The following is a 23,416-nucleotide window of genomic DNA, read 5'->3' as shown; positions in this document are numbered from 1 at the left end:
CTGCGAGGACTCATTCCAAATCTACCGTAAATATGTCAATGGTTCGTTAGAAGGGACAATCACTCTCGTCCTGCTCTTCTGGTGTCCTGGAATTGAGGTCATGCATGTCAAAAGAAATTTGCAGCTTTCCCTTGTTGGTCCCCGTCCTCTTTCTGGCAAGTGTGTGTATGTGTCTCTCTCTCTCTCTATCTACTCACATTGTCTGTGTGGATCATCCCTGGGCCTTGATCGACTTCAATTTGTTCCAAGTCTGGTGTGTGGGGGAACTGGGGTCTCCGACGTCCCCGATGTCCCCGATTTAACTGGTAGAGCAGCCTCTTTCATTGGCAGAAGTCGTTGTGGTAGTCGAGGAGGCGTGTTGTCCCTTGTCAATTCCGAAAGTAATCTTGGTGGGGTCTTTCATGTTGGTAGTCTTCTCATATATTCACGTAGGGGAAAAGGTCTTCGGGATTCTCCTGGGATTCAAAGACACGAATCCTGACCTTGCTTCCTGTCAAAGTGATCTGAGAGACAGCTGGAGCACACCCACTTTCAACACCAGCACACCAAAAGGAATTGTGGCCATTTTTTTGAAGAAATAAATTGAAACAGAGAAGGAGCTAAGAAAAGTTTCGAAACTTGCAAAAATTTGGTTTGGGTCTCATTCCGCTTTGAGAATCAGGTAAGATTTGAACAATTTTGGATTCAATGAAGTTCAATCTCGTCTTCGGGTTCGAATCAAGACACAAGAGAGTTTTGTAGATCCCAATTCACTAACTTTGGCTAATCCATTTGACTAATCAACCTCAAAGCTGACAGTTTCTAGCGCAAATTTTATCGAGCCTTCGAAAATGAGTGAAAAGGAAGCAAAAGATTGCCTTAAACACTTTGTAGGAAATGGCATTCTTCTCGATCTTTCAATCTTGATTTTTTGACTGTTTAAAGGGAGCGCTTTCATGAAAAGGAATAAAAACTGTCACCTAAATTCAATTTAGCTCTAAAAATATTTTCCTATGTTATTTGGATTTGACCATACAAACATCCCATCCCAAGTTTCGACAAAAGCTTTACGCCCTCTAATCTAAACACAAGGGCCTAAAAGTCTCTTGAAATATGAAGTCAAAATGTGCCCACTTCCAATCTTTGAAGCGGAGCTCAAAAGCCTAAAAGCGGAGAAAGAGCAGTTCTATATGTAAGGCAGGCATATTAATAAAACCCGAACACTTTGGAGCAACAAAATTCTTTTCAAGAATATGCCTGATTAGATTTGTCATAACACATGAGATTCAGGTAAGATTTGAACAATTTTGTACTCAATGAAGTTCAATCTAATGTTCGGGTTCGAATCAAGAGAGAAGAGAGATTTGTAGATTCTAATTCACTAACCACTGGAAAATGGACGGGGATGCTAGGGCCCAGAATTAACATTTTGGAAGCAAGTGTATGATTTGCGGTCTATTGATTCCAAAATGTTGATAGTCAACCGTAGCATTCCCGTCATTCTTCCCATGGTTCAAGCGCTATGGTATGAATGATATGCTAGGAACATCTTGAAATATGGACTGGGAACGGGCTTCCTCGAAATTGGTCTGTTTTGGGTCAGAGCGACTTTTCGAAATATAGTAATAAAACTAGAAACTTAGATCTTGTCACTCAAAAGTACGTTATTTTCGCTCATTTATTGGTAGAGTGGGTTGTTTCAAAGTTCCGTTGTCAAAAGTTGTTGTAGGTAACCAACATCAGGTCGAAAATTTAAAAAAAAAAAAAGATTACAATATAACTTTGACCCAATATATCTATTGCGTACCCCTAGCACAATTTTCGTCGCAAGTTAGGCCCAGTTCATCTATTTGACAAGACCTTGTGATCCTATAAAGTCCATATTTTGAATGAAATGAATGGGTCAGGCGATAAGAAATCTCGTTTCTGTTTGCAGTCCACATCTCTAGAAGTCCGAAAATATACACATCAGTGACATTGTCACTCGTAACGGCTTCGGCGGTTTTTTCATTTGGATGACGATGGATCCAACACTGTTTAGTTGTAGGATAACCTATAAAGCACCTTGATTTCACTGCAATAATTTGGGTGCGCATATAGCTTCTTATTTTGCTAACCAAAGGGTTGAGGATGATACATCGTTCCATCATTCATTTTTTTGCATTACCAACGGTTGTGAAAGTCGACCATTTTTTCAATTTTGAAATCTATATCAAAGATGGCCGTTTGTAAAAAAGTGACAGTATTTCTGTGCCATTGAGCACAGGGAGTACAAAGTCGAAAACTGATGGAAAAAAGAAACTTCAGCCTATTGCATTTTATATTTATAGATAGGCATTCTTGCAGGTTAATTTTGTTTGGTTTCCCAACAAGATGCCGCCTACTATGATGGTTGAGTACAAATTGGAAATTATCGTAGGATCACAAAAGGAGCAATTCACCTTGAGAGGTGAATGGACGTCAATCTGTAGAGCAAAATTATAAACAATATGCGCAAACAACCTGCCCCGGGCACAACCTGAATTTGTCATTTATGCCATTTTGACGGCTTGTTGAAGCAAGCAATCTTCTGATATTAAGCCAAGATATTTGTACAGTTACAAAATTACAACAAAATTGACATTTATAAGTTTTGTAACACAACTTTGCATGATAGTTGAAAATTCAATTGGATGGCAATTGTGCATTAAAATTGAATTGACCAACCTATCAGAGAGTTAAAATTGCAAAGGTTAGACTCATTTTCAGATTGAATATTTATTCCGTGACGGGCCAACCTTTCCCTTACAAGAAATAGTGTAGGAGAGATCTGAAGAATGTTTATGGGCTCTGAGAGTGATTGCTATTCCGAGCTGCCGTCTCATGGATTTGAGATAGAAAGCTTAGACCGAGGCGGGTTAGCACAAATCTTCCTTAGTGTAGTGACCAGAGTCAAGCTAGGGCAATTGCTGGCTCATCACGGGGTTATTTACCTAAATGGGAAAGACGACACACTAGCAAGTTATTGTGTCATTGTCACCCGTATTAATCAGTTTAAATGCCTTGCATCATCATGTAGTGTGTCCAGCCTTTTCATGCTCTTGTAGGTAGTTGATGACCTGGTTGATGATGTTAATACTTTTCTTTGCTTTTGTGAGGTACAATTTGTGCTCGATAGGGATTGAGAATAACTATTTACTTAATATTTATCATCTACTTTTCATGAAGTTTGTAAGATTGAGGATTTGAAAGAGTTAATTGGTTCAAGACACCTTTGCATATTTGCCCTGTCATGCGATTGAGTTTGATAAAAAGATCAAGAACATGCCCAAGGTTCCCTTCAAACAAAAGGCCCTGAATAAAGAAGCAGGGTTAAGGTGTTGAAATTTGGGTAACCTTTGAGCACGCAAAATGTTAGGCATTAAGTATGTAGTTTTCTTAAGACATGACAGATTTTCAAGGTCCTACTTTGTCTTATGATAGTCAAGGCCTAAATTTTATCTGTGGAGATGAATTCCTTGCACTACCGAATGGAAACTTAGTTTGCAGACACTTGTGAACAGAGAGCCATAAAGGACAATTCCCAATTCTGGCGTTTGATTCCCTCTGCATTCCTGGTAGCGGTTTGCTTTTCTTTCCCAAACTGCCTTGAGAAGGGATTGCAAAATAGCTTTTCTTTTGAAAGAGTGTGTTTTACTTTTCGAAACGTGTAATAGACGCCATATACCAACAGTGTGTTCCCTTTTCCATTGAGATTGGATGTAAAGAAAGTCTCAAAAAAAGTTAGTCAACATATCCAAACCCACCATTTGAAATCACTTTGTTTTGATTTAAAAAAAGCAAATATATTTGCGAAAAACACTGAAAAGGTTTTGCTATGAAATGGTACCATAAAAGTATTGGATAGTGGTTTCTGCTTATAGCCACAACACGAAGGGATCATTTTCCTAATGTCCCTCGGCTTATTGATTAGTTGTGTGGCATAACTTGAGGGATCGTTAGGTGTCTATGAAACGTGATGAGGGTTTGTTTTCATGGAGAAACCCTTTCCGTCCTGCCTGCCTGACTACTGTAGCTCAACGAATGTGAAAGTTAAAGCTACATACATACACGACCATGGGTTTACAACGAGAGCCTCAGGGTAGAGTGATAGCATCGAAACACCCTCATCTTCGCTGAAGTTTTTTTTACGCTTTCATTCTTTCTTGAATAAATATTCGATAAATGTTAAGTACAAGTCAATATGACGGTGGTTTCTAAAGCTTGAGATTCATTTAGATACAAAAGACAAAAGGGGCTTTTTCCGAGGGACTTCATTTTTCCTGATGACGAAATGTTTATCTCATATTTTTAAACCTATATTGAAATGCTTACAATGGCATGTCTTACACTTAGTTTGATATTTTGTTTGAGACTATATTCATGGACGGGACGATTGCCAAACACGAAGCTAAAAGATGGTAATGATGCCTTGTGACTTGTGAGGGGTTCAATATGATTGGTTGCTTCAGTTTTCCGCCATTGACATTCTTCACAATTAAAGGCGTGATTATGTCAGTGTTTTCCAACTAGGAAGTCTTTCCTTTCGTTATTTGTAGCCATTGTAATGTCACAGTGGTAGCAACTAAAACGTGTCATAAAAAAGATCCCATCGACTATACCTCTTAAAAACATGTGACATTGTCACCATACATTTTTCGCCAGATGTCTTCGGAACATTGATTACAATCTGTCATGATTTGTTGGCATTCTTCAAACTCTCATTACGGTTCCATCAACAAGTCGGAGTCTCTTAAGATTGAAACCTTGTTCAGACCCGTACTGTAAGTTAATTAAATTGGTGAAAGGCTTAGAAACTCAGCACCAAAGAGAGTCGTCCATGAAGCTTAATAAAGAAAAGATAAGTTATCATCACTCATGGATGGCCCTTTCACGAGTGGCGTAAAGGCCGCTGAAATGTGTTCACCGGGTCATTTTGCACATTTTTATTGGCAGTTTAAAGTTTCCCATTTGGTCGTTTGGTCAAGAATGAGCTCAAGGTACAAGATCTTATCGACAAGAGTCGAGTTAAGGAAGAGAGATAGATTGTTTTCCAACTCAAGCGCCATTAAGGTTACCAAAATATTCATCGCCATCTTGTGCGAGAAGCTCTCGATTGCGTATGTCAGTCAGTTAGTCAGTCTGTCAGTGTCTCCTCTTTGGTGTGCTTCCAACTTCATGACATCTCATTTAGGAGGTGATTAAACGAGGCTTAATTGCCCGAGAAGTTGCCTGCTGGCTGGTACTTCCAATTATAGGAGTAGTAGGAGTATGTATAGTAGCAATAGAAGTAGTAGTAGTGGTGATGGTGGTGGAGGGGTATGTCTCGGAGAAGTAGGTACTCCAGTCAGTGTTATGGCAGTCCACTTCCATCCACGGGGCCGGTCGCCGATGTTCCCAAAGTGAGTCGTATTTTTTCCGCCGAAGTAGGTAATATTGCTTTTGCAGCCCAGGTTTATGACTCTTTTGAATGTTGTATATCGTCGTATATCTTTGGGAACTGGCTCCCGGAGGAGGATCTATGCGGACGACGTCGACAACGACGACGATGATGATGATGACGACGACGACAACAACAACACCAACGACGACTTCTCCGGATCTGTTCTGCGCTCCTGATCCTAATGACCGAAGTTAATCGCCTTTTGGAATGCAAGATTTATGTCATTGTGACTCGACTAACGACGTTTATTATTCCACTAATGACTCGTTGCGACATTGACAAAATGGAATCGCCAAGAAAACGGGGCGGGGAAACCACACCATTTTGTGCTTACTATGTACATTCAATAAATAGTTTGTAGTATGTAGTAGTACTCGTAGTTCCTAGTTTGTACGCAATCGCCATCGCGATCTTACAACAAACATACGGCCAAGAACACACACACGCACTCACACAAACTATATACTCGTACACCCACCATTCCGACCGAGGGAAGTCGTCTCAAATGAGTCGCCATGACTCCACAGGGAGCAACAAGGATCATTAATTCCCACTGAAGCGATTAAGACCCTCCCAAGACAAGAAGCAGTTGCCAGTTGGCAGTTGCTTTTTTTGCCAGGGCAATTCGTAATTCGCAATCGAACACGAGCCCTATGACAAATGAGACGAGCCAACTTGGAACAAACAACCCGTGCGATTTCGCATCCAGTCCCATCCATGCAGACTAATTTCTGGAACAGTGAACACAGGGATTTGGAAATGACAAATTGACAAATCGAGTGGAATTGGATCGAAATGGTCCATTTATGATAGCAGCATTAATCAGGACCGAAATCTCACTTACCGCAGGGGCTTTGATTCATTCTCTTTTTCCAGACGACTTTCCAGATTCGTTCCGTTCCCGAAATACTTCAAGGAAGCAATGAGGAAAAAGATACCCCCTGCTCCATTGGCCTTAAGCGCGGCTTCACTGCAGACAAAGACCGCTCCGGCATTCACGAATGAGGATCCAGAGATAAATGGGAGGGGCCGACCACATTCCAGGAGGAATCTTTTGGGACCATTTCGCTTGGCTCAGATGTTGGGGCTTTTTCCCGTGACCGGATCTGCTTTCACATCTAATTCGTCCGCTACCTCAACGGATTCCATTGAATTCCGACCTTGCAGCCTTCGTTTGCTGGGAACGATTTGTCTTCTCGTGGTGATTGTCATCATGGAAGGCTTTGGTTTGATCAATATTTTCTTCCTCGGCAAAAACAAGAAGGATTATCTGGTCTCGAATGATGGCCTGGTCATTCAATATGGTCTTGTGGTGGCCGATGTCGCACCTCTGATACATTACGGAGCTACCGTAAGCCAATTTTCGTTTGAGTTTAGCTCTTAAGTATGAAGAGATGCGATAGTGAGAGGTTGCGCGTGATTCGTTTGAAAACTGTCGAGATCGGAAACTTCAGAGAAGGGCCAATGACGACAACATTTTTCGAACGGATACATCCATAAAACGAAACAAACTCAAGCAACGGATCATTGAAAATACGTATTTCATGAGTTGGAAATCAATTCCAAGATTGAACTCATCCTCTTTACGATAGGTACCCTTGTTCTGTATATGAACTGTTGATCTGTCAGGCTCTAATTTTGAACAGGATTTCCGTTGATCTATCGCCCATTTGTTCAAATTGGTTGTCACGTAGCACATCATTGTGATCAATTATGAGCTCATTTTTCCCTTCAATAATAAGTTATATCAATCAGAAATTGGATTGAATTTGACAATTAAACTGATACATGAACTCCTCTAGACTAACAGCAAACTCTACTTCCACTGAGTTGGCCATTTTCATGCTCCACAAAACGTGCCAATATAAAGTTACAAATTAGTCACATCTGAGATAAGTTTGTCCATATTGGGTTGCTGAACTGAATCCAACTTCAAGTTAACCATTTCATTGCTGTCGGTTTGAGCATCAAACCTGATGTTTGCCGAGTTTTAGCATCTCACCAATTTCCGATTTGCCAATTCAATTCGAACTTGAGGCAAGAAGCAATACTCATCCAAATGGGCAACTCCTTCCATCCGAGTGATACTTTTTGTCCACTCTCAAATGTCTTTGTATTGAAGGTATTGGGAATCTCCAGTTTGCTTCGATTGGCGTGGAATTTCTCATCGATCGGACCTCAATGGAGATTAGCCCACGAGGAATCCTCTTCGAGCCTCGTCGTGATCAACGGTGCGGGCAAGTACTTACATTGTCCATGTAGCAAACATCGTTCAAACTCCAATCCATCGACACAACAGAAACCAGTTCAAGCCAGCCAAGGCATTCCTGATTATCAGCTGGCTACTAGCAAACCCCTCATTCAAACATGGGCTTATTTGTTTCCTTCTGAGAGTGTTATCTTCGTCTGCCAATTCGCTTTTTTTCGGCTGCTGCTTTTGCCACCATTGGCCATTGAACTTTCGTTGAAGGTCGAGCAACTTCTTGAATGAAAGGATTGTAGAAATTGTCTCACAAACTCACACACTCCCCCATTTAAAAGGGAACTGAAAAGAAATGAACAACCCACCGAGGTAGACGCAGGCAGCACTCCCAGTTGAAGCCATGAACAATTCACACGACCTTGTTGTCGACGTTCACCTTCAATTGATCATGGTCTTTTCTTCTCGCCCTCTGCTATCATTTCACCCACGTGTTCCCGGCGAAAATGCAGATTTGAGCCCAACAACAACAACAACACCTTCCCAATCATCCCCAGGATCTTGCGCTCTCATTATGTTCTTGGTCATGGCTTCGTCTCTGTGTCAAGCGGTTTTTGGAACCCTCGTGGCCAATTTGGTCCTGGATGAGGCATTCCAAAATGCATCGGACCAAAGTGTGGGCCAGTATTTGCAAGTAAGGTGCATGGAAACGTGGAACAATTGAGACTCGTGATACCGGGTCAAAAGAAGAAACGGCTTATTATCAAAGGCATGGACGTAATAGGCTAGATCTGCTCGATTCCTTGGCGTGTGTAGTTTCGTTTCAAACCAATGGTAAAGAGACGACGACGAAGATTGTGTATTGGTTTGGGTCTCCAAGTCAGGAGGAAAACCAATTCCGAAGGACTTCGTTTTCTCTGATTCGAAACGACATTTTGATGTGTCACCGCACCATTGATGGATGTGGTAATAATGTGTTTGGAACCTTAAGCGATTCCTCATCACATCAGCGAGACCACAAATAATCATCCATCTGTTCAAGCTAACAGAGACGGGCCATTTTATGGCTCACTTAAAGCCAACTAAACTTGTACAGAACCGAAGAGCCCAGGATGTCTGTCTGTCCTGCCGGTTTTCGTTCGAATCTGACCTTGGCCATTGATTTTTTCGTCTATGTATACAGTTTACCAATTGAGCTACACCTTCAGATGGATTTATTAGTCTCATTTTTCCTATATTCTCAAGGCCTTGAATATTTCAAATAGAATAATTGTCTCAATCATGTTCCGATCGCTCTCATTTGAATAGCTTTTTTTTCTCTCTCCATCTTTGTAACAACAGACACTTCGTATGCTGGTTGAAATGCTAATGCCAGGATTCAAAAATTCAGCACAATGCTATTCTGCTCGGCTCCATTTGGAGTTTTAAAAAATCAGGAAGACAAAAGATCTTTTTTTTGCCAACCACGTCGTTCCCTTCTCAGATTCAACGCCCCGGCAAATAGGCCGTTTATTGTTCTGCTGTGTCTATTTATTCATCTACGTGGTGCTTTGTGTTTTCAAAGTCGATAATGATAAAAACGACACTACTTCTCGTAATAAGCAGTCGCCTCATCAAACCGGAAAAGTGACGCCACAGAAAATGGACGGACTATCTTGATTTTCACACTTGGTTGGTCCTCAACACCTTGCATTTGGCAAGACATGTAGCAATGCACGTACATTTACAGCTCTGGCTGACCTTTGCAAGTATTTCGTTATTTTACAATAGGCCTTAAAAGCCACTTTGGGACTCATAAAATGGTCCAATAGCTTGATTTAGTCAACCAGAAAGGCTTTGACGTGCATGCAAATGAATCACATGAAATCCAACATGATTTCGGACAATTAGACAGGAGAATGCAATCTGTAAGCATTTAACAACGTCAATACTAATGGGAGGGGTTCTTCTGAAGAAGCTTGTAAACAAACACATTGAAAGTCGTATTTGCTTTCCCATCACCACCATTTCGTCAAACCTGAGGGATTAACGAGTCATCATTAGTCTCGGATTGATGCTTGCATTTTTTTCGATTTTCAGAGCAACTTCTTCAGCAAATACGCCATTGGGTCGCACAACTTCTTGGTGGCCATCATGGACGAGTCTTTCTTCACGGGGATCCTCACCTTCTTCATCTCCAACTATACGGTCTTCGTGTGGATTGTGCTGGACCTCACCCTGGTTTTGATGGGCCAGGATGTTTGGGGTTTGGTGGATATCCTCAACCACAGGCCGACCTCATCGAATCTCCGAGCAATCCGGACCCAACATTGGCGGTTATGCCAACTCGTTGGGAAATTAGGCCAATCCGGAGTGAATCAATTGATTCTGGCCTTTTATGGCGGCAACATGTATTTCCTTTGGATTCATATCACCTCCTTGAGTTCCCATGTCCAAGTGGACCCGATCATCAACAACCCCTTGATGAGCCGGACTAACGGCGAGGGTGGTGGTCACGGATCGGCGGCGTTCACCGTCGAGCAACTGTATCTTACCTATCAGATCTGGGCCACCTGTCGGCAGGGGCTTCGATTTGGGATGATTTCCCATTATGCCGTGAAGATTGCCTCCGGACTGAAGCGAGGCACGTTGGACAAATTTGTTCTTTCATATTCGGACAGATCATCTGACGTGACGGGCGAAAGACGACATGAAGCTGTGAATGGGGCTGGAGGAGGGATGTCTTCGTTGTCGGTACCTTTAGCCTCCTCGGTTGAGAGTGGAAACAGAAAATCTGGCGTGTCATCCTCCACCTCGTCGTCGTCGTCGTCGTCGTCGTCGACTTCTTCATCATCGTCAACGTCGTCGTCGTCGTCCTCCTGTGTTGGTTTGATGCTGGACTTGGAAGAAATCCAAAGATTGAAGGTAATTATGGCGGAGAATTTCTATTGTGCACTCGTCCTACATGAATATATAATGTGCTAACACACAAGAAAGCGGCGGAGGTCTCTTCTGTATGGAGCAAACTGACAGTCATGGCCAATTCGACTTTAAAGCCCGGGGACGAGGTGTGGGCTATTTTCTTATTCGATTCAGGGGGGAGCATTGGGGTTGTACTGTAAATATTCGCGTACGTTTGGATTCTTGCGGTCAGAAAACCCGTTTCTCTTTTGAATGGCCCACACATTTCCGACTCATCCTGCCCGTTCCTTTGGTGTACCGTACGTAGGTTGTCAGTCAGTCAGTCAGTTCTTGTCGTTCGCCGACCGCTAAACCACAATTCAGTGCAATCACTTTCAGGCGGACTCCGTTTCTCAATTCAATTCTTCTTCCCTGTTTTCAAGTCATAATGCATTTTGATTGTGCCTGAAGCTAAAGATGAAAATTGACCACATTCGTGCAAATGCCTAGAAAGTGAGAGCTACCCTATTACAAACTATCATTGTTTCAAGTCCAAGCTGTCGTTCAAAGATGGTCGACTATCAATCATGAGGCAAATGTTTTACAACTAAAAACACGAAGGCTATCCCCCCCCCCAAAAAAAAAGAACTAGCCGCTTCCTAATTTAGTAATTTGGATCGACAGATCTGTACAAAAGCGTCGAGCCAGACATGCATACATACATACATACTGTACATATCTGATGCTTCGGTCTGTTTGCTCTCATCTGGATTTACGTGAACAATTTGCCGCTCTTATCTCAAGTTGACAAGACAGTGATTGGGTTGTGGGTGGCCATGAGATCGCCAAGCAAATCCAGTGACGCACTCTTGCCATCATTTCTCATTGGACATTTGCACCCTTTGGTCGGCGTGTGCTTCTCGAATAACATGTCCTTGTTACTGGCTTAAGATCGTCATCGAGCATGAGAATCGCGAGATGATGATGATGATGATGATGATGATCATCATCATCATCATCTTGCTGAACGAGCGGGTGAGCGGCATTAGTAGGCCAATTCCGACACCGGCAATGCTGATTATTGCTTACTTACTCTCCCACACATATGTTTCCGATGGAAAAACCACATAATGGCGGTAGCCCGTGGCACCTCTCACAATTGATTCTACTTTGTCCAAGTCAATTCAATTAGGGCGAGTCCAAACAAACTTTCTCTCGCTCCATTAAGTCCTAATCTGCTTAGTGAGAGCACTGCGTGCAGAGATATCCGTTTCACAATGAATATCGTGCATACACACACACACACATCCAAACAATTTATCCTTTCATCCATCCATCCATCCATCGATCAAGGGAGCCATCTTGGGGAACGTTCTCTGCCCACAGACAAAGTCGATAGGCCTGATAAGAGTCTAATTATGAACCAGGGTGCCTGGGCTCAATACCAATAAGAACCTGACAAAACGAGCTTTCTCCTTGGTTGGCTTTATTTATGGACAACATTCTGACAAATTGACCCACGGTCGGGTCATTATTCTTAACGATTGATCTGACCAGCTCAAACTGGTTCAAGATATTTTAATGGGGAGAAATTGGACGTGAGCTCAAGCCAACACGAGACCGCGATTGAAAGTGGTTTTCGGACCATTTTTATCGACGATGTGCGGTGGCCTAAAACACGGCCAAAAAAAACCAAGAAGATAGAACCAACCATCCCGCAGGTCAAAACTTCTCACTTCACAAAGTCATTTTCCCATTGATTTTCTTTGAACGTCGCCTCAAGTTCACAGTTATCAAAACGTATACGGTAATGTGGCCAAAAAGACTTTCTCAAAGGATTTCAGAGCTTGGGATCACTTAAGGATGGAACACTCTTTTTGCCTCATATCCAAAGTTACAAAACATTAGAACAGCCGGTCGATGGGTGGACTTCTATTTTCCGGCATTAATAATCCAGTGATGGATTGAGCGTCGGCAGATTAGAACAGATGTAATCCTAATAGCATTTGGAAATGATCTCAGGCTAGTTTAGCATGATTCTCCTCTGGAATGAGGATTGCCTCATATCCTGGGAAACGTATCGATGGCTGTCATACGATGATCATGATCAGCCATCATCGTCATTCTCCCACACCAAGGAAGCCTTGAATAAAGTAGCCGGTTTTTTCTTGACACGTCTCCACCAGAGGAAGACTCAATATCTGGTAGTCACACCTCCACAAATACACACATGACAAAACCAATTCATAGCTGTTTTCGACACAGTTTGCATTTAATATTGAATTTCGATATCATGATGTTGATCACAACCTAAATAAAATGGAACTTTTACGATCTAAGATTTCTAAGATTTCATCACATTTTTTATACATAATCTGTACACATTTAAAAACTAAAACTTTGCCCATTTCAGAGTGCATACACGCTTTCGTATTTCGTGTGGTTTCAGCTTTCCCTGACACATGTCACTGCATCTTTTTTTTTTCTTTCAGACCCAGTGCTTGATACACCATAACGGGTTCCAAATCGGGTGCCTCTTCCCATTAAAGAAACGAGCCCTGGTGTTCACTCTCGTTTTCATGGCAATTTCTCTCCTCTGGGCCTCGAGGTTCGAGGCCACTCAAATCTTGTCCAACCATCCCAATTTGAGGAACGTTTTACCGGACGGCCAGAACACGCCTTCTTCGGAAGTCCAATTGGTTCGAAGACAGCATTTGAACATTGTTCATTGGTAATCTTTTGTGCACATCTTGGGCGGAGGAAAAACGGCAATGCACTTCCGTATGTATGCCTGTCCGTTGATGAATGGGTTGAATAGAATTGAATTAAATGAACGTACTTAAGCCCGCTTTTATGAACATGGTTACTTGGCCTGATGACGTTTCCTCTCTTTCTGACAATCTCCCAACGTTGGAATCTTCGTTTGCGGTTGTTCAACCAGCTTTCATGAAAGTTCGGGGCTAACCATAAAACCATGTTGAAAGACGAACTCCGATCGACTCGAGTGAAGAAAATGTATCATCGGATTGCAAAATGACCGTCTTCAAGCTCGGGCAAAGGAGGCAGAAAACGTGCACTACGATCTGGGCTGAGACGCCCGGGGACGCCCGAGGACGCCCGGGGACGCCCGGGACGACGTCAGGGATCAAGAGGAGCGCAGACTATAGGCACTAAAACAACTGGAATGGATGGAGTGGGAAACAAAATGACGGAGTCTCCAAACTTGCGCGTGTTTATGGTTGAGCGAAGAGAGATGGATCTCTTCAATTGCTTCATGGGACTGATTGCCAATATCCCTACGTCTGCTTAGTTACTTAGTTACTTAGTTAGTTTCTCCGCTTCACTTCAAACAAGCTGATTTCGAATTTGGCTCATCGCTTATCCACTACTACGTACTACGTGTATCTCATTAAAACGGAGCCAAAGAAAATTTTTCCCAAAGAAGAGGCTCGGCTGTTCATTACCGAGAATCCAGTCTTAGAAGTGGATGGCAATCAAGGACCAAGCTCAATTTTTCAAATCTCTCATTGACCCGAATTGAGGTGTCTCCATGCATCATGTGGGATGCTCCATTTTCTGCCTCAATGAGGCTCAATGAGAGTGCAATCTCTATTTGTTCATCTCGGTGCAGTCATCCATTATTGCTCGGTATCCATCGAGATGAATCTCTTTCAGATTCATTGATCTGTCATCTATTGACACGGGGGCTGCTGATCTGTTGTACATAATAAACACTAAACCAGCCCGAGGCCTGCCCCCATCAACACTCACCTTCGTCGAACGATAAAGAAGGGCCCGAATCTCGAGTCTCAATCTTCGACGAAATGGAATTGGAAGCGTGAGGAGAATCCAAACACCGACGATCTTCTGAATTTTAAGTTCTTAAATGAACCAATTCCATTCATGGCCAACGTCGTCTAGGATTGGCTTGGAGATTCAAGTGACTAGCCACAAGTCGGGTTCAATTTCGAAAGATTTTATGCAATCCAGATTTTGATCCAATAGATTAGAAGAAGCTATTTTTTCTTTGGCGGTGCCAGCCAAAAATGCTTTGAAATTTCTCTACTTAAAAGGGTTGGTAGGTACGCTTTGGTGCTGTTTTATGAAGCTCTCAAGCATGTTGTTTATCAACACATTTCTCCAATGCTCCGAGTAATTTATAGCCCCTTAAAAAGTGGAAAACTCCGCCTTAACTTCAAAGCTTGTTGGGCATCATTTGTGATCTCAATTACGACTGGATTGTGAGGAGAGAGTCCAGATAAGGATCTGAACTGTCCAACCCAGAGTAGATTTGAAACACGCATTTGATGGAACACGATTGGGTTTCTCTTGATTTCGATTTCCCGATTTGCTTGAACGATGAGCAAGAAATATGACTTTCATTACGGCATTCCATGTTTTCCACATCCCGCATCAAGGAGCAGTCCAAGAAACGAGCTCATAAAACCATTTTCTCCCAAGCTGTTTATACTTTGAGCAACTTGTCAGTCTGTCAAATCCTGAATCCAACTGACGGGCGTCAAATAATCGGGCATCTTGGGCGGGGTGGCAAACAAGGTGAGCCCAGGTTTGACTAATAATGGCAATAACTATATGTTCAATCTGTCCTTGAAATAAAATCCTGGAATGAATCACTCATTTTCTAATCTGGAGCTTCTGGCTGGTATTCTTCGAAAATATTCCTCGGAATCGAAACTGACCGCGCCAGAACAGGTTGAAACTTTGAACTTTGCCCGGAGAGCGTCATAGTCAATAACAATAACAACTCCACCACCATCACCACTATTAACACGGCTACTACCAGTATGCGGCGACCTCTATCTTGCCCAGTCTGTGTGCTTTGGAGAGCTTCGATCACTAGAGTTGAGTAGAGGGCTGTTTGAAGAGAAGGGTGTTGATATCTGTATGAGTATGAGTATCTAATGAACGGACTCATTTCAAACATTGAGTCATGGTGTGTTCGAGCATGAATCTGCGTCAATAATGGGATGTATTGAAGAAGACGTTTCTCTATTTAGGACTTTCTAACACGATATGGTGGAGAGGAGTGAAAGATCTCCTTGGGCATTTTCGTGTTGAAAACCGTGTTGCTTTGGGCAGTGGTCGAACAAATTTTGGCAAGGACCCTCACTGAATTCCATTGGTCTCCCCCAAGATCTTCGTCTTCTCCAGGGTAGTTGTGGTGTACCCAGGTTTCAGTGGCTGGGAAGCTCTCTTGCCTTCTCCTCTACCCGAATAGTGTACGAACGAGCTCTAGTACTAGCGGTAGTAGTCTGGTAGTCTGGTACATCGTGGTGCTCAACGTCCATCCAGAGATCGGGTGTTTGGGTTGCTGAAATGTTCGCGCCACTGAAGAAGCTTAGGTTGAGTTGCTTCTTTCTCCTCTGTTTTCTTCTTCTCCGTCTTCCTCCCCATCTCTCTCTTTCTGTTTCTTTCTCCTCTGGGTGGGTTGAGATCTCCGGGAGAGCGACAACTGGATGGAAGCAAAGCAGGATTTCAGAGTTCGCTTTGAGTTCTGATTAGTCAGTTGTGGGGAAAGGTTCAAAAGGTGAAGACGTGGAGTGAGAGTCAATCGACGCAGAAGCCAAACGAGACGCAAGGCCCGGGTCAGGCGTGTCGGAGGAATTCATCGCATTTGAGAACCATGAAGGGCACAAGGGTTTTTCGATCCCACTCGGAGCGAGTGGTTGGATCCGATAAAATCGTCAAAATTAGCCCTGATGGAGCTGGGTTGTCTCCACTTTCCTTCGAGGTGAGTGATTTTGCCACTTCGGTTCAAAAGCACAAGGATCTACAGTACCCCTCTTCTTTCATAAGACCAGCTTCCAAGTTCAGGTTTCAAATTGCAAGTCCTGATCTACAAATTGGGAAGTCGTGTCCAAATTCGTTCTTAGTGCCTCTGGATCCTCATTCTAGCTAGAATAATTAAGTCTTTTGCGTGCTCTCGACTTAAGGGCCATTCATTTCAATGCAATTGGGAGACGGCTTAGGACCAGACTCAGAACAAGAGAGGGAAACGAACTGCGTAAAGAGAAAGAAGGAAGATGGCTAGCTCTTGCTAAAAGACCCCCTCCCCTCCTTCCAAGTCGGTGAAATAATAAAATACAAATTTCATCCCCTCACGGGAAGCCCATTGAATTCATGGCATGATCCCACTTCCACCATCACCTCGTCTGTTTGACCCTGAGTGAATGCCAAGTGCATGGCCAAACGAGCCCGTGAAGCCAAGTCAGGATTTATCGGAGGTTGGCCTCGCCCAAGAATTGGCGGAACGCATGCTATGGCCTCTACGAAAACGTCTCTGACCGAGCTGGACGACAAATTTTGCCAACCTTGCATATCTTGCTTGATCGGAATTTTCCATGGCAAATTTGGCTTCAAGGAACGACTCATCTGATTAGCCCGAAAGGAAGTATTATGGACATGCTCAATTCCGAATGCCAGCACGCTTCGAATGGTTGATTTGTTACAATGGCACTTTGTCGAAAACTTTAATTGACGTACTTTATCGACCGATTTTATGCAACTAAAATGTTGCCAAGAAACTGTGAGATGGCTGCAAAAGGGGCCAAAAAATCGACTGCCTCATGAAAATTGTCCGTCCAGTACGTCGATTTGGTTGGAGGAACGAATCAGGATTGTGCAAAACCTAGTCGACGATCATTTAGATCACCGCCAATCGATTACTGTTCCTCCGTGTTAATTGCAAATTCGCATGATTGCTAAATTATTCGGCCTGTCATGAAATTGTGCTATTGCCATTTTATCCGCACAAAGCGTGACGGTTTCAAGTTGGAAGCGGATTTTCCGAACGGCATAATACCCTGTTACAGATCAAGTCCTATGCAAAGAAGGCAAAATATGGGAACTTTATTGATTATTCTCACACTTTCTCCTTATGATACGAGTCAGTCCGTCATTGAGTCAGTCAGTCAGCTATTTAGTCGAGTGAACCGAAATCGAACTGATCCGCTCTGTGTACAAATGCATTGGCACACAAATACTAAATCGAGCTCGATTCGAAGTGGCCGTAATCAAATCGAAGGCCTGTCAAGATTGCAGAAAGTTCGCATTTGCCATCATAATCCATGTGGCAATCCCCGAAAGAGTGACTGACTGACTGACTGACGAGTGCAGAGCGCCAAGGAGTCCGTTAATAGCCATTACACGACCCTTGTAATGGAGTCTCGCTACCGCTCTTACACAAATGAACAGGTTGTATTGAACGGTGACGACGATGATGAAGAAGAAGACGAAGAAGACGGCGAAGACGAGGGACAGGAACTTCCAAAGTATGCTCACTTCCCGCATTTCTTTTTTGTTTCACCTCATTCCATGCAGAGAACGGTTTGACTTCTTTTCTTTTCTCGGCGCTCTGCCGTTTTAGTAATGTCACCTATGTCATCTACGTACTGCTGTAATACACACGTACGTACGTAGGTACGTACGTAAAAGGAGGGGTGGAGATTCGTTTCGCTCTTTCACCCGAATTCACCTATCACATGGCCTAGGTGTCAGTAGAAAATATAAATCTCGATCTCATTTAAGTCATTTCCTGGACGTGCATACGGAGCAGATTTAAAGTCGATTGCCAACCTTGAACAAGATTTATTTAGCCGCCGCAACGCATGCCCCGTGACCTCATCAATCCGTTTAGGCATGAACCAATGACCGTAAACACCATTCTCAGGCGGAGTCTCAAAGATCCAAATCGCTAGCCTTACAAATGAAACGAAAAAAAACTAAATTAATGAATGAAGTCAAGGGAATGAGAAATTGTCAATATTGAAGAGACACGAGATTTTGGTTTCCTTCGCAATATGTATGTGATGTACGTACATTCTCGCTTCATGGGAGAATTCCTGGCTTCATATTCCATATTCTGAAATAGCCCGTCCGTGGGTTCCATGAGAGAATTTCCCGCACGAAAGCCTAGGGCCCTTTTTCCACCACTGTTCGTATGTCATATTGAACACACATATGGCAGACCTTCACAAAGGACACACTTTACAGTAGTGCGCACATACTGCGACCGATTTGGTATCAAAATTAAACATTTCATTGTCAAACATGACCCAAAAAGATCAAATGGATTTGTTGGTTAAGCTTTGGCAATGTATCAACTCTCCCATTGGTATTACTTACTAGATTGTTTCAATATCACTACCATTCAATGAGGATCAAACTCAGTCTCTAATGTGAGGACCATAGCCTCATTGAATTACTGTTCAAGATTACAATCCCCTACTTGTCAAGTATCCTCGTAAACACTCGAGGTTACAGGGTAGATAGAGGGTAGGCCAATTATAGATTTGTTCCGTGTCTTTTGTTCCAGGGCATCAATACATGCAATATTGATCTTAACGTTCCAATAGATTCTTGTAATGTTTTTATCCAACTTCTTTACAATGTTTTGGTACTTTATAACTTCATGTACCTTGATGGAGTCAGAATAAAGTGGTAGATAATTTTCTGAAAAAGCCATTTCTCGGTGCCAATTGCACTCAGTTGGCCAATTAACCATGTTTGCGATAGAATATGAGGAGGTGAAATATTTGAAATTTGAAGCCCATTCATTGCCTGGCTCTCGTCGCTCACAACGAGCGCAAATAACCAAACGTGTCTCGTTTCCTTGCCACCCGGGAGGACTACTTTGTTTGCATTGTAGTGCTATTTTCACGACAACCTTGATTGCATTTCTCTCTTTAATCATATTGTTAATTCGCACCCGTGCCATGGTATATTGTCATAGCTTAATGAATGGCCCGATGGCATGCACATGTCTACCGACCGTCAAGCGCACAGCTATGCTTCGAGCTCGAAACGACGAAGGCTCTCGTCGATTTCAAGTCCGCAGTCTGTCTTACAACTTGCAACTTATTCCACGCACTCAATTCGCATGTGTACGTACTACGTTCGAGCGGGTGCGTTTGAGAGAGTGAATTTGTTTCCCTGAGGAACTCCATTCCGATGGTCCACTCGCAACGCAAGGAGTGAGGGGCTTGTTCGTCTGAGACTCGTTGAGGAGTGTATGAAGAAGTGTCATACCGAGCTAAAAGTGCCAGTTACACTCATAAACTGTCGGAGGTAAGATCGCTCTGACAGATTGAAACCAATTCGTTCCTTTGTGGCTAGCGTGTGTCTGTAAATCCCATTGCACTCCAGTCGTACGATGCCTACTTGGATCTGGTCGTGAGTGAGTGAATGAGTGCCTGCAACTCCCTGGGAGTGCTAATTTCCCAAGATTTCACTTTCCACTATGCCGCTATTATTATCATCATCATTGTAGAAGTAGCAAGTAAGTAAGTGACTTTTATGTTGGACGAGTGTCTCGCTCTGCCTCTGAGTGTCCTCACCGGCACAAGTTGTTCTAAGTAGCATGGGTTCGATGTCGGGTTGTCGGGTGCTTCGACCACCATCTCATTGGTGCCAATGGTAGTAAAGCAGTGGTTAGCGGTTGAGGCACATGTCGTGGAGCAAACAGACGTCTGCAGTTGCATGAAGAGGGAGGGGAGAGGGAAATCTAGGACGATCACATGGTCTCGGTGGTTGAACCAACGGGGTACAAGTTTTCAAGTTTGTTTGTCCGACTGTCTTTAGACCTGAGGTAGGGGTTGGCCACGTATGATAGGGGAAGGAGGGAAAATAAAGTGAAAGAACGGCTAATTTGAGGCTCAAGTGACAATGACCAATGGAAGAGTGACCAAGTGATTCTTTTGTTTTTCAGGGTAAACACCATGATGAAGGGATTTTTGAAGACCAAGATCCATCACACCCATCAGACACTTTGAACAACATGAAGAAACGAAGTGGCTCGCGTTTCCGCCTCCTGCCAAATTTCATGGGTGGAGGCGGTGGTAGTGGAGGAGGAGGAGGAGCAAGCACAGGAGGGAGTGGCTCCACCACCCTAGATCGTTCCAGTAGCTCCTCCAGGCCTGGACCCAGATCCAATGCCCAGAGCCGGAAGATCTCAAGTCCATCGAGGCATTCGTCGCTCACTCGATCTTATCACCCGAACTATGACAGTGACATTGGAGACTCTCCTGCTGAAGGAGACACCTCGTTGCCAGTGCTTTTGGCCGTGAGGAAGAGGGCATGCTCAGATTCGGGGCACGAGACCAATAGTAGCCATAACGGCTCGCCAGGACCCCCACCTCGTCCTCAGGCTAGTTCGAGGCCGTCTCGAGGGGGCATTTTCCGATTGTTTCACAAATCAGCCACACTTTTGTTCCAACACCCGACCACGGAACTGAACCCGAACAAACCTTACAAGGCCTCGATTTCAATGAGCACCAAGGATTTGAGACCCTCGTCCACCTCTCGTTATCAGCTTCGAGCGCCTATAAAAGGCAGTGATGGACAGCAAGCTAATCATCACCACCCATCTTCAGCGTTGAGCGCCAAGATGGGTGGATTTCCCACCACCAGGAATCGCCTCCAGGCCACGCTAAGTGCTAGTTCATCGTCGTCCATCAACAGTTCTGTGATGCATCATCATCTGGAGCATGATTCGGGTGGCAGTGCTCATCTCTCGTCTGAAAGGGGCGGATCCAACACGCCCTCCACTTCTTCCGGCATCTGTTCCTCAACGCGTCAACCGAGCGTAGAGCCTCCGGAGTTACGAAGACCCCCATCTTCCACATCCAGCTCCTCGGTGGCCCTTTCACCCAATCAAGCCCCAGCTCGAATACATTCCTCCTCGTCAAATTCCGTGATTTCTTCTTCGATCGAGGATGACAGTAATTATGATTCGGGTGCGTTCTCGCGAACCTCAACACCCGAGATTCATCCACCGTTGACAAGTGGCAAGAAGAGCCTTTCACAGATTCATTTAGCACTGGCCGCACCACTGAGTGCCCCCTCTTTAGTCATGGAAGCGTGCAATATGAAACGAAGCTCTCCCTCATTAAATGTGATGGAAAAAAGTGAGAACTCATTGGTGGATGCCTCGCACATCTTGGCCTGTTTAAACGCTGCCTCATCCTCATCAATTGGATCACACCTCCAGCCTCACTCATTGCCTCCAGCCTCATCAGGAGCTTCTGGTCTTGCCTCGCCCACCGCCATGTCTCCTTCTTCGTCTAGCTTCCATAATCACCGGATCTTCCCGCAAACGTCCAAGCATGTCATCCACCATGGAAATGGTATCGGTGGCCACAACACTAACAGTAACACTCTCAGTCTCCCTTACTACTCGACCGAAATCAGGGATGATGTCAGCATTACCATTGGTTTGAACACCAAATTAACCATCACTCAGAATCCGTATGGCTCATCTTCAGTGTCTTCCCCGTCATCCTCGTCATTGTTATCTCACCTGCGGCGAACTCGCTCGGGACTGCCAGTTCTCGGCACGGCTGGACTCAACACCTCTTGTCTTTCCCTGCACCCTTCCTCCAGTAAAAAGCAGTCTCCAGTGAGAAAACCTGTCAGAAATACCATCTCTAGCAAGAATAGCCAGATCAATAACAGCAACAACAACAACCACGGGGAGCCCCAATCTAGTCCCTTCCAGATTTCTACTGTCTACGTTGGTGCTGGACGAGAGAATCCGCGTCCCAGGATCGGTCGGCCCGTAAGTCGCTCGGAGAGTTGTGTCACCTTGTCGAACACCACGATTATCCCGGGTCCAGCCTCTCATTTGCCTGAACAGTGCACAGTGACAGTGAATGGACAGCAATACACAAGTTTACCCCAACGTCACCTTCCTGTCCTACCCGCCGATGGATATCCCACGGCACAAAAGGGGCAAAACCCTCCTAATGGCTCCAAGAGCTTGCCCCCATTGGTCAAGATGTCGGTTGCGCCTGGTTTCGAGAGTGGGATTGGGATTCGAGGGTTGATTGGCTCGTCCATTGACTCGTCTTCATCGGACAGTGAGACACAGCCCAGTTCTTTGATCAACATTTAAGCCCTAAACGCCTCCAGGAATGCGAGATCACCCATCAAGACAACACATAATTCAAAATCAAGAGCTCATAAAGATAAAAACACGCTGAGCTGGTCCCGTTAACAAAAGTTGTGCCAAAGAGTCGAGAAATACGTACATTGAATGAGCTCGAGAAAATATATATTTACATATATACAAAGCCAAACCACCTGTTTTCTTCTTGCCCGCGATGTACCGGTACTTGAATACTTGATTCTGGAAAAGTAGAAGCTTCGGTTCGTGCGAATACGTGGATTGTAAGTTTGCAATTTTGAGCGAAGACAACAGCGAGAGCGAGAGAGATAGAAAGATACAGAGAGAGAGAGAGAGAGAGAGAGAAAGAGGAGGGGGGAAAAAACGTGTCAAGACCCTGAAATTGTTTCTGGAATCGAATTTGGGATCCTTGACAATGCGTATCGATCATGCACACGCCAAATCGAGCACATCCGCCAGAACACGCCGAATACGCGTCGAGCAGATTTGGAGTTTCCAAATTTGCAAAACTTGAAAACACCCCGAATGCATTCCAAGTTCTTGAACTCCTACGGTAATTTGGACTCTGGAGGGGGAAATTATCTCGATATTTTCCATTTTTCGCTCACCAACGGGACTCTTTTGTGTTGGCAAGAAAAACTTGAAAAGTCCTTTGGAAGCTCGTGAGAGCTATCAACACCTTCCATACAAAAAGCCAAAGGAAATAATGAAGACAGTATCGCAGAGACGGCATTTGAGATCAATGCGGAACTGGCTCAGATTGCATCAAGAGGCAAGAGTGGAGGGACGTAGGAAGGGAGGGCCCTTTCGCCTCGAACGAATGAAGAACAGTACGACATGCGAGACTCGTAAATGGTTGATATTTGCACTGAAGCAACAACGATTGAAGCAGATTGAGGAAGGGGAGTATGATCTTTTTTTGGTCGCTTTTGGTAAATTGATTCGATGCTTGACATCTGTCGATATCCATCGT

The 23,416-nt window shown here is 43.9% G+C and overlaps 2 protein-coding genes across 5 annotated transcripts; both read left to right on the top strand.

Moving 5' to 3' along the window:
* The first annotated feature begins 347 nt into the window (after positions 1-347).
* Positions 348-13,689, top strand: LOC131878417 (uncharacterized). Its single transcript, XM_059224392.1, has 6 exons — positions 348-661; positions 6,317-6,791; positions 7,563-7,671; positions 8,153-8,334; positions 9,720-10,544; positions 13,013-13,689. Exons 2-6 carry the CDS (start codon positions 6,363-6,365, stop codon positions 13,253-13,255), a joined length of 1,788 nt encoding a protein of 595 aa, XP_059080375.1. The 5' UTR covers positions 348-661; positions 6,317-6,362; the 3' UTR covers positions 13,256-13,689.
* Positions 13,690-16,145: 2,456 nt separating this feature from the next.
* On the top strand, positions 16,146-22,608 carry LOC131878416 (mucin-5AC-like). Of its 4 annotated transcripts, none has more exons than XM_059224387.1 (2): positions 16,146-16,272; positions 20,248-22,608. In XM_059224387.1, exons 1-2 carry the CDS (start codon positions 16,165-16,167, stop codon positions 22,429-22,431), a joined length of 2,292 nt encoding a protein of 763 aa, XP_059080370.1. In that variant the 5' UTR covers positions 16,146-16,164; the 3' UTR covers positions 22,432-22,608. The 4 variants fall into 4 exon arrangements, with proteins under 4 accessions (XP_059080370.1, XP_059080373.1, XP_059080371.1 ...); XM_059224390.1 differs by lacking the exon at positions 16,146-16,272 and adding an exon at positions 17,299-17,812; XM_059224388.1 differs by lacking the exon at positions 16,146-16,272 and adding an exon at positions 19,570-19,818.
* Positions 22,609-23,416: the final 808 nt, after the last annotated feature.

Source organism: Tigriopus californicus, chromosome 3, assembly GCF_007210705.1.
Source record: "Tigriopus californicus strain San Diego chromosome 3, Tcal_SD_v2.1, whole genome shotgun sequence".
In the NCBI taxonomy this organism is placed as follows: Eukaryota; Metazoa; Arthropoda; class Copepoda; order Harpacticoida; family Harpacticidae; genus Tigriopus; species Tigriopus californicus.
The sequence above is the reverse complement of the archived record's forward strand: the minus strand, read 5'-3'. Positions and strand labels throughout refer to the sequence as shown.